The sequence below is a fragment of the Haliaeetus leucocephalus genome, unplaced genomic scaffold (assembly GCF_000737465.1).
Source record: "Haliaeetus leucocephalus isolate CR32 unplaced genomic scaffold, Haliaeetus_leucocephalus-4.0 Scaffold626, whole genome shotgun sequence".
Taxonomy (NCBI): domain Eukaryota; kingdom Metazoa; phylum Chordata; class Aves; order Accipitriformes; family Accipitridae; genus Haliaeetus; species Haliaeetus leucocephalus.
In genome coordinates, this window is record NW_010973062.1 from 2,406,624 (window position 1) to 2,423,373 (window position 16,750).

A 16,750-nucleotide genomic window follows, 5' to 3' on the forward strand; every position below is an offset into this window, starting at 1 on the left:
TGAAGTCTGTATCTGGATAGACTATAGAGTGTATATTTATTATAAATGTGTCACTTCCCAATATATTTACAAATAGACCACTATCTTTTTCTCCGCCCCCCCCCAAATGTTTTAACTTTAATTCTTTGATTACACAGCCTTTTGAGTACCTGCATATATCTACAGCATTGGTGAATTAAAAGCGCTTCTCCATTATGCCGCAGAATCATGGTCTTGCTGTCATAGGAAAATATTTGCAATCGAAAGGCAGGTAGCCTGGCAGACGACTCGGACTGCTTGTGCAGACATCATTTATGGGAAGAAATAAACCGATTAGGAAGTCTTGCTTTTCTAAAAAATCTCTGTGTTGGTAAACCTGTTTCACTTTTGGGGTGTTGATCCTGCAAACATCCCTAGCAGTGAGTGAATTTACTTTTGAGCAAAACTGCTTGCAGATTGCGGTTCTTAATCATTAAAAATGGGAATGTTTTATGTGCATTTGTACCAATTGCTGGACCTGAAATTTGGATAGAGGAGAAAGCAAATTAACACTAGAATATGATTGTTCCTAATTTAGTGCATCATTGAGTCTCACGTTTCCTGCTCTGTGGGTTTCTGCTATGTAAATATTGCAGTGGTGATGCACAATCTGTCTCCACTTTGTGCCAGTAATACTTAAATTAGGGGTCGCCTGAAGGAAGATTTTATGCTAGTTGCGGCATTGTCAGTTAATTATCTTAAAGGTTATTTGCTATAATCCAGTTTGCCTCTTTTTGAAAGAAAAAAAGTTGCAGCTAAATATGTTTATCTTAGTTGCAGCCAAGCCCGGGCTAGTTAAGAAGCAAAGTCCCGATGTCAGAACAGGGAGCGCAGATGAGTGGGATCGGTTCGCGTGCGCTTGTGTGGCATTCAAGTGGGAAACAAATCTCTTCAGTAGTGAAGTTCAGATATATAAGACTGTGCATAGCGTCTCACTTTCTCCGGTGCCGTATAAAGGTTTTCTGTACATTTCTTCACTTTCTGGTGGGTAGAAATAGATTGGGGTGTGTGCCTCCCCCGTTCCCCTGCATTTTCTAATACTGCAGATGTTGTGCATTAGAAATGCTAAAATGGTCAAAGCAGAAATGATGCTTTCATCTCAGGGTAAAAGTGTGACAAGGTATTTGCTGTTGCTCTGCCCTTCTCTTTGCTAGGCTATCGCATCTGTGGTACTCTGTGGTACTCTGTGGTACCTGGGCGCTTCCAGTACTTCCATGACTACGATATTCAGGTGCTGTCCTGAGCAGTTATTTCAGAGTCACTATTAGGATGCTGTATGCCTGTATCTCTTTCTTCTGTTCCCTCGATTTTGAAATGTAGATGTCTTCGTGCAAACAATTTAGAAATAGAAAATGTACAACTGGTTTTGCCCATTACTCTGATTTACAAAGCTTGGCTTCCTTACAAAAGGCACCATTACAAACATACTGCTGGCGCAAATGTGTAGGCAGGTAGATGCAGAAAGAAAAAAGTCAAACGACATAGCCAAATATTGTTTATGTTTATGATGTGTATAATACTATTCATTCATCTGAATTTAGTGTCAGAAACTCGTCTAAGGAATACCCCTGTCATATGAACAATCAATGAGGAGACTGGACTGAATTTAACTCTAGTCCCAGTATCACACAGTCATGAAGCCAAACGTGTTTAATATTGAAGAATTCCATATTAGGCAAGCATTAGTCCTTGGATTTGTTTTGAAGCTGTTCTTTTACTGACATAATGCTGGTTTCTCGCTAAGATCAGCCATTCGGGGGAGGGGGGTTTGGATTTGAGGTTTTGTTGGTTATTTTTAATAAATGCTTTTAAAATAGATTATAAGCTTCTATAATCGGCTGCAAGAACAGATTTGCTGAGGGTTTGTGGTTTGGGCTATTTTTTTAACCAACCAGGTTGCATGCTTCATATATTTTTGCATGTAGCCGTCTATCAATAAAAAAGGACTGGCAGGTTAATATGTGAACTTCTAGATCTTATATCACTGCCGTATTGCCGGGCTTCATAAAAAAATGGGAAAAATAGTTTTCCATGTAGCGCTCCAAACTTCTTAACTGAGTTTGCAATTTGGTACTATAAATGTGTCAGTAAGAAGAGCTTGGACGGTCTGATTACTTAATTTTTTTTCCAAAGCAAACATATCTCACTGAGGGATCCTCTTGCTCTGCGTCCTAGCAACATGCTCAAATGTAAGTAATAACTCTTCCCCTACCACCTCCTGACAAATACTCCACACAGCGGTTTTAGTAATCCTCGTGTCCTAATGAAACACCTCTTCTGTTTTCCTTTTCCTTTTATTATATTAAAGTGTTCATGTCAGTAAGACTGAAAATATAGCTGTGGTTAATACGGTCGAGACTTGCATGGTTTTGCCATGTTATTAATCAAAGTTGAAAGCCTGGAAAAAATAAATGTGAGGGATTTGTGCGGCTGTTTGTGTGGTAGATAAGTGGTCTGCAGTCTCTGGGATCGTAGTTTGTTATTAATTGGGTTTAAAGTTTGATGCCCTTAGTCAACAATATTTTATATTAAAATGCAGTAATAAGCTTTTATAATCTATTCCAGTTTGAGAGCTACAATTGCCGCAATGATCTTTCTTTGAGAGAAGGCTGAACCAGGCTACTTCATCCTGGAGGCTGAAATGCTTTGACATAGTAGCCCCCAAATGTGAGTACTGAGGTCAGGAAAAATTAGGATCTCAGATGAGCGCTGCAGAATTGGAGATGCTGTGGCGGTGTCGGAGCAGAAGCAAATTAGAGAGCTAACCAGCTAGCCAAAAGTATTTGGGCTTACCTTACGGAGATAGTCTTGTCTGAGGGATTGTTTTGATTTGGCTTCTAGGTTGGTTTGGGGGGGGGGGGGTGTCACATTCTAATCTGACTGAGAGATAGCATATGTAGGAAATACACAGTAATGTATTTTGTATTCTATACAACTATTTATTAAGTGCACTCTTTTGTCTAGAACTTTGAGATCTAAAAATGAAAGGTGCTTAAAAAGAAAAGTATTATTTCCATATAATTTCAATATTTTTCCAGTAGAATTGCATGACTAGGGGATATGATTTTCAAAATTTAAAAATTCATCCTAAAGAAAAGAAGGCATAGCTGTTGGGAAAGTCTAAATATAAGATAAATGTCAGAGTGTGTTCAAAAATGAAAAAAGAAGGGTAATAAATATTGTTCTGGTACTCTAAAGGACAGTTTCTGTTCTAAATTTCTGAAGTATATGTACCACATTAAACAGGGAAGTGATCTTGTAAATCCAGATTAACCGAGTCCAAGGGGGTAGAGTTAGTGGGAGAAGTTACTAGTTTATTTCAAGAAAAATACCTGACTTCTACCAAGGAAGGTACAATAGTCGTTACTAGGTGAGTAATTCCTGCGTTTACATTACCAATACACTGGATACAGGAATATAATCTTTTCTATATGTAGTTAGTGTTTATACATGCCAAGAAAGTAACACACTGAAAATGCGGTTTTGAGCCATTTGACTTGTAAATACATCAGGCACAATATCATTATCATAACGGGATCTTCCCAAGTCATCTGGTTTTTAAATAAAATTTAGACGGAAAGAAAAAGCAGAAAAGTAAAGTAAGAGGTCGCTTACACATTTATCTCATGTACTAGTTAATAAATGCTTTCAAAGCACCCACCCATTAAGCCAGGGAATAGCTAAATGCTGCCGCCAAAGTCGCCTGTCAGGTAAGGTTTATTTAGAGTTAAGGTAAGTAATTCACAAACCTAAGCTGTAATATGGGTTGAATATTTCAGATCCCATGGCGCAAAACCGAAGAAATATCTGTACACGCCACATACAAATGCACAAAGTGCTTCTGAGAAGACCTTTAGCGTATGTTTCTTGCATTATATTCTGTGCCATTGTATATCGTGTTCCCGGCGGCTGAGGAATAATATATATGAACTCCAGCAATTTGACAAACTATACAGTTTCTTTTACAGACCTTTCCAGGATTATGAAAAATCTTAGGAATGCATTTATTTACACAGCATCTACCCAACAAAGGAATGGAAATTTCCAGCAGTGGCTCCCTTATAATGCTCTTTGTTTAGGAAAAGCTACCCCAAGCCACTGTATCTTGGAGACGATGTGCCCTCGTGCTTGGGCCAGATCCAGCTCCCACCGCCTCCCGGGAAGGTCTCTCCCGGCTGCCCTCCTTCTCCCGGCAGTGCCACAACCCCCTGGGAGGGCTTCCCGTGTATGGACCCAGCCACGAGGGATCCATCCCATCCCAATCCTGCCCGCTGGGAGAGCGGGACCGTGCCCCGGGGGGCAGCAGGCTCCTCCGGGCTGCCTCCCAGGAGGGATGCGCTGGAGCATCCCTCCCGCACGGGGCGGTGCGGGACCCCATCAACCCACGGGGAGTATATCGCGCTTATACCTCGGGGCTCTGACGTGGAGCTGGGCGTGCAGAAACAGCCTGGCTCCCCTCGCCCGGGACAAACCGCAAGCAGAGCTTTGAGGTGCCACCAACTAAGCGGGATCCCATCCCGGGGCAACGTCGGCAGCGCAGGGTACCTCTGTGCACGCTGGGCTGCAGGAGGACGCAGGGCATTCGCTGTCATTTATGTTAATTAGGCAATGTATATTCCTCAGGCTGCAGAGTGGGGGACTCGGGGGTTTGTGATAAATTGTCACCTTTTTCTGAGGTTCGGCCTTAAGAAGGTTAGGCTCAGGTGCATCTCTATGCAAAGATGGAACGCGCTGGTGGGATTGAAGCATGGGCTGCTGTTAGGTTGTTTATCTTTTTAATAAGTGGCCAGGTGAAATTTTTATGTGAAAATTGATGAATAAATAGAGATCGAGAGAGCTCATATTAGTACTTAAAGTCTCTCTACACAATTTTATTTGAAAATTTTATTATTTTTTATTGGAAAAAGATTTTAGAAATGTGTTTTGTGTCACAGTTGAAGGCTTTTCACTTAGAAAGATCCATCTGGGGGCGAATTTCGAACCTTTACAATAGAGCAGAAGGGGCTGTATTAGCTAATTGCTTGTGCTATACTGGTTCCTACACCGGCGCAATCAGTCCTGAGGGAGTTATGCCAGGTGGGGAGAGAAGGAGACAGATTTTACTACGCGGGGCTGCAAAAGCTCCTAAGCAGGGCAGAAACTCATACAAAACATTTTCTTGCCAACTCCCCCCACCCCACCCCCCCACTCCCCAGCAGGCATTCAGTGGCTCTTAATCTGTTTTCTTCCACTCATTAAAGACCTGTGTCCAAAACGCGGAGGGAGAGGGACTCGGATGGAGCTTTGACATTTCCCGCGGGGAGAAGTTTCTCCGCAAACTGAGAGCAGAAGGACGGATGCTGTGCCCCTCCATACCCTTTCCACCCGGCAGTAGCTCCCGAAGGAGTCAGCTGCGGTCCCGGGGGACGCGGACCTTGCAGAGGGCATGGCATGGCATGGCACGGCACGGCGTGGCATGGCACGGCACCCCTCCGCGTCCCTCCGCAGCAAGGCACGAGCCCTCTGTCCTTGTCGGCTCAAGGAGGTGCTGTGCGGGATCTTGGCGAGACAGGGCAAGCACCCTTGCTTTTGGAAGGGCCGTGCCATGCCGGTGCGGTCCCGGTGCCGGCGATGCTTTTTTTGCAGGTGGGGAGACCCCCGTCGCTGCAGACACCTGCCCACCATCATGCCAAAAAAAAAAAACCTGCTCTGCACCACGCAACCCACCGAGGCAACTACCCACCTCCCAAATTCCTCTTTAAAAAGCATTAACGAGCGCTCACGAGCCTCGTTTCAATTTCCAAAGCGGGATCTAACCAGAGATGTAATGTTCTGACCAGATGGCTCTTTTTAAGGCTTACTGAGGGAATTCAGAAGCCTGTACAGCCAAAATATTGTTTCAGTTAATTTAAGTAGCAGCGGTCTTGCTGCCTCTTCACTCCTCTCTGTGCTAGCTGGCGTTTCCAGGGACCTGGAGAAGCTGTCTGCAAAAGCTCCATCAGTTGAAATAGAGAATGGCAGTAAAAAATGGCTGTTCGAGCCTATTCAGAAAATGAATCTGAAATTAGAGAAAATATAGACTACAAAAGTAATGGTGATTCCATTCTCGCTGACAGAACGAGCCTCACTGTATTTACTTTTCTCCCCTGCATTGTATTTTATAGCTATCTTCCCCTTCAACATCAAATGCCTCTTGTGTAGTCATTTACTTCCAGACGAAATTTTCTAGTCTATATTTAATAAATTGCTTCCGTGACTATAAACCTCAAGTTAATTCTAAATTACTTAATTAAGGGCATCTGAGGATACTGAAGTCCTAATATTAGTTACTTTTCATTTTTCCATATAGTAACTATGATGCTCTCTAAGGGAAAAAAATGCAGGGTTGGATAGGATGTTTGTCCAGGAAGCTGCTTTTGTGCTATAAAATAAAGATCTGCTTGGCAGCAGCAAGTGTGCTCTCTAGGATTCTTCCGTTCCCGATACATTATAAGACGGAGGATGGAAACCAGTGGAGAATAGTCCTGGTTTCTAGGACTTTTCTTCTGATTCTTTAATTTTATTCTTTCCTACTCTAGAGGAGCATGCAAGAAGGCAAGCACCACAATGAGAAGGAAAGGAAAGAAAATTTAAAGACAGCAATAAAACCCCTCATGTCTGCCTTTCATTCAGGGATCCTAAACAGGGTGCTTTCTTGGTGAGAAGTAGAGACTTTGGTGGCTTGAAGGAGTTTCTGGAGCTGGACCAAGCATGATGCCCTGGCCCATACCAGCCTAAATGGCTGTCCCCAGTGGTTCAGGCAGCTTGGGGGGCTGTAAGAGGGAAAAACAGCTTGTCTGGCTCACACAGCAGGGCCAGACCCTCATCCGTGGGCTGGGAATGATAACGTCAGGCGGAGGAGAAGTAAAGGGCCTTGTAGGTCCCTGTTCTTCACCTTTCCTGCCCCACTGTGGACTTGAGGGATCACAAAGTCCTTCCTACCTGTTGAGCTTTAGAAAGGGCTTCTTCTGTCGGAGTTCTTGTACTGCTGCTAGGCAGTTATTTGAAGTAAAAATTAATCTCCATTTCATGTTGTTGTGCTCTTTCTTTCTTGACCTTTTGTGTCCTTCCATCTGCTCCTAGAGGTAGAAGTCTAGCTCATACAAACAGGACTGCTTCTGGCATTACAAACTAATTTATCCTCTGAACCAACTAACTGCTTCTGCTCTGGCGGAAGTTTACACTGGTGAAAAGAAACAAAAGGGAGTGATATTTAACCTTTTCTTCATTTCAACAAAATGGCTACAAAAACTTGCTGGTGCTGATACTTTGCAAAATTCCCTCCCCATCAATCCCTTCCTTCAACAGATCACAGAGACCCACTGAGCATCTCCTCTTGCAAAAAAAGACATTTTCAACAAACCTTTTCAGGGATCATTTATTTTCCCCAAAGATTTTGTGTGTAAGTGTCTTTTCTCCCATAATGTTGCTACAGAAAAGGGGCAAATGTCAAAGGGTTCAAAGGAGAGGATGCAGAAATACGTAACCCAAAAAGCTCTGTTTGTATAGCTTGCTGTGCGTGGAGTCTTCAGTTTCTCATATGTGACTACACTAGTTATTTGGGCATTTCCTACCTACTGCAAAGATGCTAAAAGGGGGCCAGGAGCTGTGTGTCAGCCTGATCTGGAGGCAGGACAGGCCTGAGCAGAGAGGAGTGCGAGACATTATCTTGTTATAGCCTGAAAAACGTGCTCAGTTGACCCAGATATCACTGAACACCTCCTAGCAGCTCACTAACCTTCGGAAGTTCATCACTAAAAGGTTGAATCATGACCCAGCTCTTTATGATGGCTCTTTGGCTACAACTTGCAGGAGAAAAAAAATTAATTAAACCTGCATTCAGCACCATCACAGCTGTTAGCTTATTTCCTACTCTTGACTTCCCCAAAAATATGGTTTCAACCTTCTGTTTCAAGGGAAAGTCATTCCTTTGTAGTCAGGATAATCACTCCTCCCCCAGGCACAGACCCAATGCCATTTGCTGCGACCAGGACTCTCTTCTCTTTTGTTCATTACCTGTAAGCAAATCCAAGCATTCTTTTTAAGCCCCAAAGCAAAGATTTCCAAATTTCCTCTGCAGGGGGTCACTTAAACAGTGTGTGTTTTCATTTAATCCCAGGGGAATTATCTTCCTGAATGCCATGCTTTTAGGGGGGACCCTTTGCCATCCACCTGCTTCCTTCCCTCCTCAGAAGAGCAAATCTGCCCTTCTTCCAGAATGCAACACTCTTATTTCCTTGTTAATATTGTGCAGGATTAGAGACAACGTTCTCAGATCCAAGCAGATTTTAGTGCGTTTATTCCATATATTTTTGTGGTCTCCAAAAAGTCATAACTAGACCTTCAGGGTTTAGAGGTGGGTGAGCCACTGGATTACCATGGAAAGAATTAATGTTTCTCAGATAACTGTGGATCAAAGATTTCTTGCATCTGTGGACTTGAGGATGCTTGTCTATACGGGTTCTCCATCTCCCCTTGTGGGAGGTATGCAGGGTTTGCACTGGCCAGCTGGCATTGCCCATTCTGCTCGTTTCCATTTAGCCTGGCATCTGCCCGTGAGTGCTGATACCGGTCACAGGGCTTGGAAGGGGACGTACATAATTACTTATTTAGACAATGGCTGTATTCACACACAGCCTTTGGCCCGTGTTACCAGAGCAGTATGGGAGCTCTGTTTGATTCACCACATCTCCTAACGATGACGGGGGTGGAGGAGAGAAGGGTGGCTGGCTCACTGGTCCCCCGACACCCATTTCCCCTAGCTCCTAGATGCACATCCCTTCAGAAGGCAGCCGAGTAGGACAAGGAGATAACCCGACTGCCAAACGCTCACTGCAGGCATTTGGTCTGCAAAGGAAAGTGTTGCTAGCTGAACTGTTGAGAAAAGTAATTGAAGAAAACCAAATCTTCATCAACGGGGCAGTATTTCTGACCCTGTGACAGCAGAGTGCCATCAAAGGACCTCCACTCATTCATGAGTTTGCTTGTCTTCTGAGCAACAGTCACCTAACTAGTGGCAGAGATTTTTTTTTTTTTTTGGTGATTCCATAAGCATTAGATAACCCCTATCTTAGGGCTGTACTTAATTCAAAATTCAGCAGCAGGTGCTGTCTTGTCCATATTGCAATTTCATGGAACATGACCTTGGCTTGCTTTTCCTGTTCTTCCACTGGCCTGGGTACCCAGAGTCTCCCCCATGCCAAAGCCTTATCTGCTCACCAGGATCCCCTAGCACCTCCAAGCCTACCATCTAAATTGCCTGACTAGATTCCCAAAGTAAACTGCTTTTGAAAAAGTTGGCTGACTCTACATAGTGGCCCAGGACAGCCCATAGGTTGACACACACAACAAATGAATATAGCACTATTGGCTATGTTCTTTCATCTGATGCAAGACTTTTTTTTTTCCTTTCTACTGTAGACAAGCCACAGGCTTAATGTAATCTTTATAAATATCTTTAAGAAAGTCCTGGCCACTGTCACGGGCGAGTTAAAGTTGTTGGCTACATGTATGATGAGAACTGGTAGAACAGGGCATCAAATCAAAGGTTTATTAGCAAAGGCTTGTCAATGATCGAGGTAATTAATAACAACAGCAGAGCACAGAGTCCTCACAACCCGTGCTCATGTCTGGAGTCTCATCTGCCATCGAACAGGAATCTGGTAGACTTTTTAGAACTTATAGGGCTTATTTGGTACTTCAAAATGTATATACTTGCTATGCCTTAGGAAAGCCAGTCCTCACATTCAGTACCAGTGCAGGTGATTAATAGATTCCAGTGGTGAAAGAACTGAGGGTCTGCAGTGACCCTCTTAGTGAGTTCATTGCAGTCATTGGGATGGACGTGGGTAGAGGCACAGATAACCACAGACGGAGGAAAAAGCCACAAGCATTCCCAGGTGCAGAAGTACATCTAATTCTTCCATCTTGTCAACCAAAGGGGACTAGCTCATCTGATCACTGTCCCACATGTCCCAGAACAATTATTATTTTACTTTAATTAACTCATGTACTTTAATCCACAGCTCAGAGAGAACTGTCACATGACTATGAGGCGCCTTAAATGTTCTGTATCATGATAGTTTTAGCCAGCTTGTTTCTCTTGGTAACCCAGTGGTACATAAGGATATAAAAGATGGTGGGCGTAAAACCCCACGTAACGTTGCATATTATGTAAAAAGGTTTCAGGACAGATAAAGAAGTATGAAACTTTACTTTTCCTGATCTTGTGGAAGAACATGAAGGGTACCTCACTTGTGATCCTCCTGTCCCTCGCCTGTTGCAAAGTCAACACAATGATAAACACTAGCAAGAAAACTGGCTGTATCATTTCTTCCCCTTTCCTGGTTCCGCCAGAACATATTGATCCCCAGACGACACAGAAATCAGGGACTCTGAATCCCATCCGTTTACCTTCTAGAAAGGTAAAATGCTTCTTGCCATAAAAAAAATATATTCTGTTTATGAGATGGTCATATAGATTTACCAAGCTCCTAACTACTCCCAAAAGTTTCACAGAGCAAATGTTCCTGGATACTGGTATGCATAGACACACAAAAAGAGGAGGCCTTCATGTTCCAGGAAACACTGCATTAATGTGTTCGTCTTTTGGCCATGGCAAAAAACAGACCAATGCTGAGACTCTCTGCAACTTGATACATGTCATTCCTTATAGGTAAAGGAAGTCTTTTAGGATGACATATAGATATGACAAGAGCCATGTCCAACATCCATGGCAACACATGGCCAGGGTTGTCTTCTACGTTGTCAAAGATGAGCCCTCAATTACATGCTGAACTTGGCTAGATCTGGGTTGGTTTTGGTAGTGGCTGCATTTATCCAGAAAGCGGTTCCTAAGGTACAAGCGTAAACTCTGCCAAACTGGTGGGTTGCAAAGTTTGGTTCTGCATCTCTTCGGTCTCCCCACGGCCACCTGGAAATTCACTGCATTAATTATTCCTACTGCACAACTTGATTTGCCCCCCTTTTTCATGAGCCTGTATCTTCAGCTCCTGACCTGTGAAAATGACTGTTCTCGCTCAACTCTGCCTTATCGCTTTGCCTGTCTGTAGGCTGGATCTTTGTATCCCTTGGGGCTGACCACGCTCAATTCTCTTTTTTTCCAAGACTATCATTTTTTGCTGTTCCCTTCTGAAAAAAAAAAAAAAAAAACCACCCTACCAGCTTTCTATAATTTTGATTCCCTTCCAGCTGTTTTCTGTATTTGCCAAAAGCCTTCTCTGTTCCATTCCCGAAGCACTTTAGGACATATTGAAATTCAAAGTAGAGCTGTTAAGACCTCACTCAGCATGGCCTGCATCTTGCATAAATAGCTGTTAACGTTTTTAAAAATGTTACTACTGTTTTAACAGAACCTTAAATGTCATTGTGAATTTATCGCATTCAAATACTACATGGTTCCTGGGGGATGCAGCAAATTGCACAGTACTGGTCCTGCGTCGTTCAGCCTGGAGAAGGTGGTCTGATACAAGAGACAGAGATGGGGAAATGACGACGTGGTGGGCTCCGTGGGCAGCTGCAAGAACCAGGCGGAGAGAATTGGAGCTAGATGGGTCTGCCACCGCCTTGTTGCTCTGCTCTCCCAGAGCTATCCAGAAGGAAACACCTTTGGGTCTTTCCTTGCTTGTCAGTCAACTGGGAAGGACCCTTAGCCAGTCTGCATGATGACCCAAAGCAAAATGCCGCCTGTTCACTTTCTTCATTGCTGATAGTCTGCCCTGGCCGAGGTGTACAGTGAGCAGGCTGAGGGAAGCCAAAGGTTGTGCAAATGCAACATCCCCCCCCCCGCTGTGTTGTGCCTCCTCCGCAGCTCCCATACCTTCCCGCATGGGGAGTGCCAACATCACCCTCTTCCTCACCAGGCTTCTCCCTCAGCACGTCCACGGTGTTGCCGCAAGAAGGACGGCGCTGGCTAAGGACAGCAGAATTACGTGCTGCATCGCTTAAAGCGGGGGCAATGCCTTTGGCCCACAGAGCCACCCGTTCCTCGGAAGGGCTGCACGTCCAGCCTGCTGCCCGGTGAGCACCGCAGTCGTCCTCCATCCCCCCCTGGGCTTCTCATTACTTGCACCCGTGCATCATCACCCGCCGGCTGCGGCTCTGCCTCCCGGCTGCTCCTCCGTCAGCCTTTACCTGGAGGGCCTGGCTCTTCCCAGGGCAGGTCTGACACGTTTGGGGTCCTTTTACAGGTTTCTGAAAAGGCTCCCGCTGAATGATTTATATGGTTACCTGGCGAGCGAGAACCACAGCCACCGAACGCGACGGATGCAACCCCCAGCCTCACACCACGCGGCCGCCGTCGCTCCCGTTCACGCTGCAGGCTTCCTTAAGAACAGACCTTTGGTGCCACTGTTGAACTACTGGAAGTCTAAGTACAGGCTGGAAGCGTGAGATCGTTGAGAAAATTAGCCAACAAGAAAATTTAGATCTATGACTAAATTAATCCCCAGATGAATGCTATCAAAGCAAATGGTGTTTCTGGAAAGTCTTGTTTTCTTTATGTTCATGCGAGAGAAAATCAAAAGAATGCTAAAGGCAAATTTCATCTAGCAGAATTGGAAAAGAGAGCATGGGGACAAAGCTATAATTACTGGTATTTCCTATCTGTTGAAACCTGTGGGTGGAAAGAGAGGCAGTGAATAGAGTATATTCCATGGCATTAAAATCCATTTCTTTTTCTGGACTTTACCTCAACACTGCAAATTAGCAGGGAGAAAATAAGCCTCAGAGTGAACAGGCAGAGAAGCCAACTTCTTTGCTGTTAGAAAAAAAAAGCATTTTTTTTCCTTCAAGAATTCAAATTCTTAGCAACCCAAACTACAGCTGCACACTGACAAGAAGAGAACGTACGGCCGATCTCAAGCGGTTCAGCGTTCGTATGTCCACACACACACTGTTATCCTGGTTTCCTTTCTAAACATGTTATTGTAATGAAGAGAGGCTAGGCATGCTGTTTAATTAACTCCTGCTTTCTAAAAAAGACATCCTGGCCCAGATTCATCATGCTCCAACTTAGGCACCTGCAGAGGTACCTGGCTTCGGAGCATCCCGTGTACAGTCAGTGGAAGGGATAAGACCCTCCCGATCACAATTCGGATCACCGGAGATCAGAATTGTCATTCCTAGATGCCCATCTCTTTCTGCAAACTATTGCAGGTACTTACTTAGGATAACTGTGCTCCTAAGTCAGCCATTTCACAGAACTAGGAAGGATGATTCCAGACCTTAACATATCTCTACTTATCACTCTCATCCCACATGCAGATTCCTCTTTTAAGCAATAGCTATTATTTGACTGAATGCCTATAGAAAAACAGACACAATGAAAAAGTGTTTTTCTTACAGTGAAAAAAATGTATCTTGCAGTTTGAGATCACGGCGTAGACCTGAATTATCCTGAAGAAGCCCTATGTCATAAGATGTTTACTTAGTTCCCAATTTATTTTCACAACAGTTAATAAATGGAACAGTTTGAGGCTGCATTTTCTGTAAAGGTTTAAAAGTATAAGTGAAAACGGCCAAGTTGTAGCCAAGGCAAAAAATTGTGTATTATTATTAATAATAATAACAGTAATAATAATAATGTTGATGTTGTTGGGGTAACGTAGGGTTGATTGATTGCTCTGTAAACAAGAAACTCAATCTGAAGCATCTGCCCTTGACTATCTGTCAGTCCCATTATTCACCAAACCCACCTAAAATACTGCGAGCTATAGTAGGAAATCCTACCTTGAATAAAATAATAGTTTTAACTATTAGGTGTTTAATGGCTTTAATACAGCCTGTTCTTCCACACAACAATATTGATTTGTATTAGATGACTGTTTAAGGTGGAATTTTGTCTTAACTGTTCTAGAATGTGATTTAGTATTTAATTAGCACTGCTTCAGTCAAACTAGATCTGTCACTGGCGCAACGCATTTCCTAAACATTTTTGTAAATGGGTTATATTTTCACTTTACTTACTGAAGTCCTCTTATTTAATGATCATCAAGCCTTACATGAAAACCAGAAAACAATAAACGGCTTGTTCTCCTCTGCATTTCTCTCGCTAGGCATGCACAGACACACATGCCGCTATCGTTCTTACCCTGTTCTTGGTTAGCCTCACTCACTGTCAAATCAAAGGCCAGCCTGTGATCCCCAATCGATTGCAGCAGGACATTAAAAGGGTGCACAGTGCTTCACAGGGACGCCCTATGCAACGCTGGGGCTGGGCCTGCAATTCTGAATTCTTCAGGGAAGGGATTGCGTCTTTGTATTTGGTTTTTTCAAGAGTGTGTTGAAGTACTGTCAGAATTACAAATCAGATATTTTTTTTTTTTTGTCTACTGAGCTTTGGCGTGTCTTGATGCACAGTGTTTTGTCTTCAAAATCCTACCTCAGCAACACATACGTGGATTAAAGCGCCCAAAGGAATAAGTCAGGTTTGGCCCTATATAAAACACGTGTCTTCTGTTGAAGAGTTAACTACGATTCATAGTTAGTTATTTTAAACTTGTCACCATGGTACCAGGATGAAATCCCTGGAAATACAGAGTGACTTTTGAAACCTGCCCTGGCTCTCAGATGGCCACCGCTGAGGCACACCAGCTAGTTCAGCATCCTCTTGGGGAAATTCCCCATACGCAGAGCTCAGGTGGGCTTCGCCTTGGCTCCAGAGCAGATTTAGGCAATATTATCGCACCAGCCGCTTGTTTTTTCAGCTTTCATCCCAGCCCCTGGCTCTAAGCAGAGGCCCAGCCCATCTTTAGAACCAGAGACCTGATGGAGAGGTGCAGCAGCTCAACCTCAACACACCCCCAAGTCAGGAAAACTTCCCTGAACACCCACCCCCCCCCAAAATGCCTATTGCTGTTTCCTGACAAAGATAACGCTTCTGGCTGTGCCCTCCATCCGCAGACATTTTCGTCCTGGCCCTGCGGCACAGCCCCGGCACCGGAGGGTGATGCCGGACACGGGGAGCAGAGCTGCCCCCCCGGCATGGTGTCCGGCATGCACGGCCTCGCTGCTCTCGGCCCTCGACGTTTGCCAGCTAGAGAGGCTGAAACGGGCAGGCTGCACGCTGGGCTTCTCTCTTCTCTCTCTTTTTTGCCTCCTCTTTGGAGCCCTCAGCGCCCACCGCATTTCTTTAAATGCATTTGCCCTGTCTCGGTTAGTTTTGTCTCCTACAACTGCTTCAGGATTCCTGGGGCAGCTGATGTTTCTTGGCAATTGGATGTCTTTTTAAAGAAAAAGACAAGCCAACTACGATTTCCAGAGGTCCTCTCAGGAAGTTTATATTCTCTCTTTTCCAGGGAGCGTTTACTTTCCACGGGAGCATGATCGACATGCCATTACTGAAGCAGGCACAGAACATTGTTACGCTTGCCACAGCCATCAAGAAAAAATGAGCTGGTAAATGAAGCTCTCGCCATGGGGCCCCAGTAGCTGTTTTAAAAGATGACTATAATACTTGGGGGGGGGGAAATTAAAGATGTCAAGCTTAAGTAGAAATTCATTTCCATTTTCTCCATCTCTCATAGTTTGCTTGCCAGAATTGCTAATTACTAAAACTATTCCCGACTCAAACCACTGCTCCCTCCTGCACGGCCCATGCACTACTCATAGCCTGCAACGAAGTTACATCACCGACAGCGTGACATCACGATAATTACTACAAATGTGGGATTATGACTTCACTGAAGGAAAAAGGCAAAACATAAGCTGTGAGCTCTCTTAAAAGAGCAGATGAAAACCGAGTCAATCGCTTCTATTTGTATCTATGCTTCTTCCCGCTCCGGTGCAGAACTCCTGTCAGAACGGGCAAAGCCTCGAATAATTATGCACCGGTTGAAATAATTGCGATGAAAATCATCACCTCGTACGGGCTTCGCATTCTTCCCCCCCCCCCCCAAAAACGGGCAACACCCATTAAAATTATTGCTCTGACAACACGGGACTCTTGACTTTCTTTTTCTTTTTTTTTAAGCGGTCGCTATTCAGAGCGTTTCCTCCTGGAAGCGTCCAGCCCTGGAAGGGTTGGACGGCAATAAACTTGTAGTTTTCGGAGACACAATGCAGCAGAACTTGTGCATATGGTCTCGAGTCAGATTTACATCACATTAGGGATACGGCTACAGGTCATGTGGGCCGTGTGGTTAACGGGCTTAGTAAAGCTGTTTTGAAGAGGTTAACCCAGCTTGTAGTAAGGGTAAATAAACATAACAACCAGGCATTGTCCTCTATTCAGCATGTACTCTTATATGGAGGGCTAAAGGGTATTGAAGCTGCAGAGGATCAACTTGTGGTTGCCAGAGGACTCCAATGAAGTTTGAAACACCAACAATCAGAGATTTTGTTTCTGTTCCTCATTAAATCATGAGCTTTTGTGCTCAGACTATGAACGACTGTTCTTTAAGAAATTAACAGAATGGGAAGTTTTAAACTATGCACCAACCTTTTCATGACCTACACAGCAGCAATGCTGCTGCACTTAGACAAACACCGCGGGGAAGGCTGTTCTGTTTATTTAAATTTGTAAATAGAAAACAGTTGTTTTTTAGTTTCATTTTTCACTGCCTCCGTGGCCATTTTACGTATGGAGTCACAGTGGCTTATTCCTCCCATCTGCTCCCTTAGTGTGTTTCCCCTGCGCCTCCGAGCAGCGATTTTAAACATTTTGGGTTATTTTTGCTTTAATTAAGGGGAGAGG

The 16,750-nt window shown here is 44.1% G+C and overlaps 1 protein-coding gene across 1 annotated transcript in view; it reads left to right on the forward strand.

Annotated features, from left to right (window-relative positions):
- Window positions 1-15,990, forward strand: part of CLYBL (citrate lyase beta like) — a 146,917-nt gene extending 130,927 nt beyond the window's left edge. Inside the window, exons 10-11 of the mRNA XM_010578340.1 lie at window positions 15,354-15,453; window positions 15,845-15,990. Coding sequence (XP_010576642.1) covers window positions 15,354-15,449 — 96 coding nt within the window. The 3' untranslated portion in view covers window positions 15,450-15,453; window positions 15,845-15,990. The remainder of the gene's footprint in view (window positions 1-15,353; window positions 15,454-15,844) is intronic.
- The last annotated feature ends 760 nt before the right edge of the window (window positions 15,991-16,750 follow it).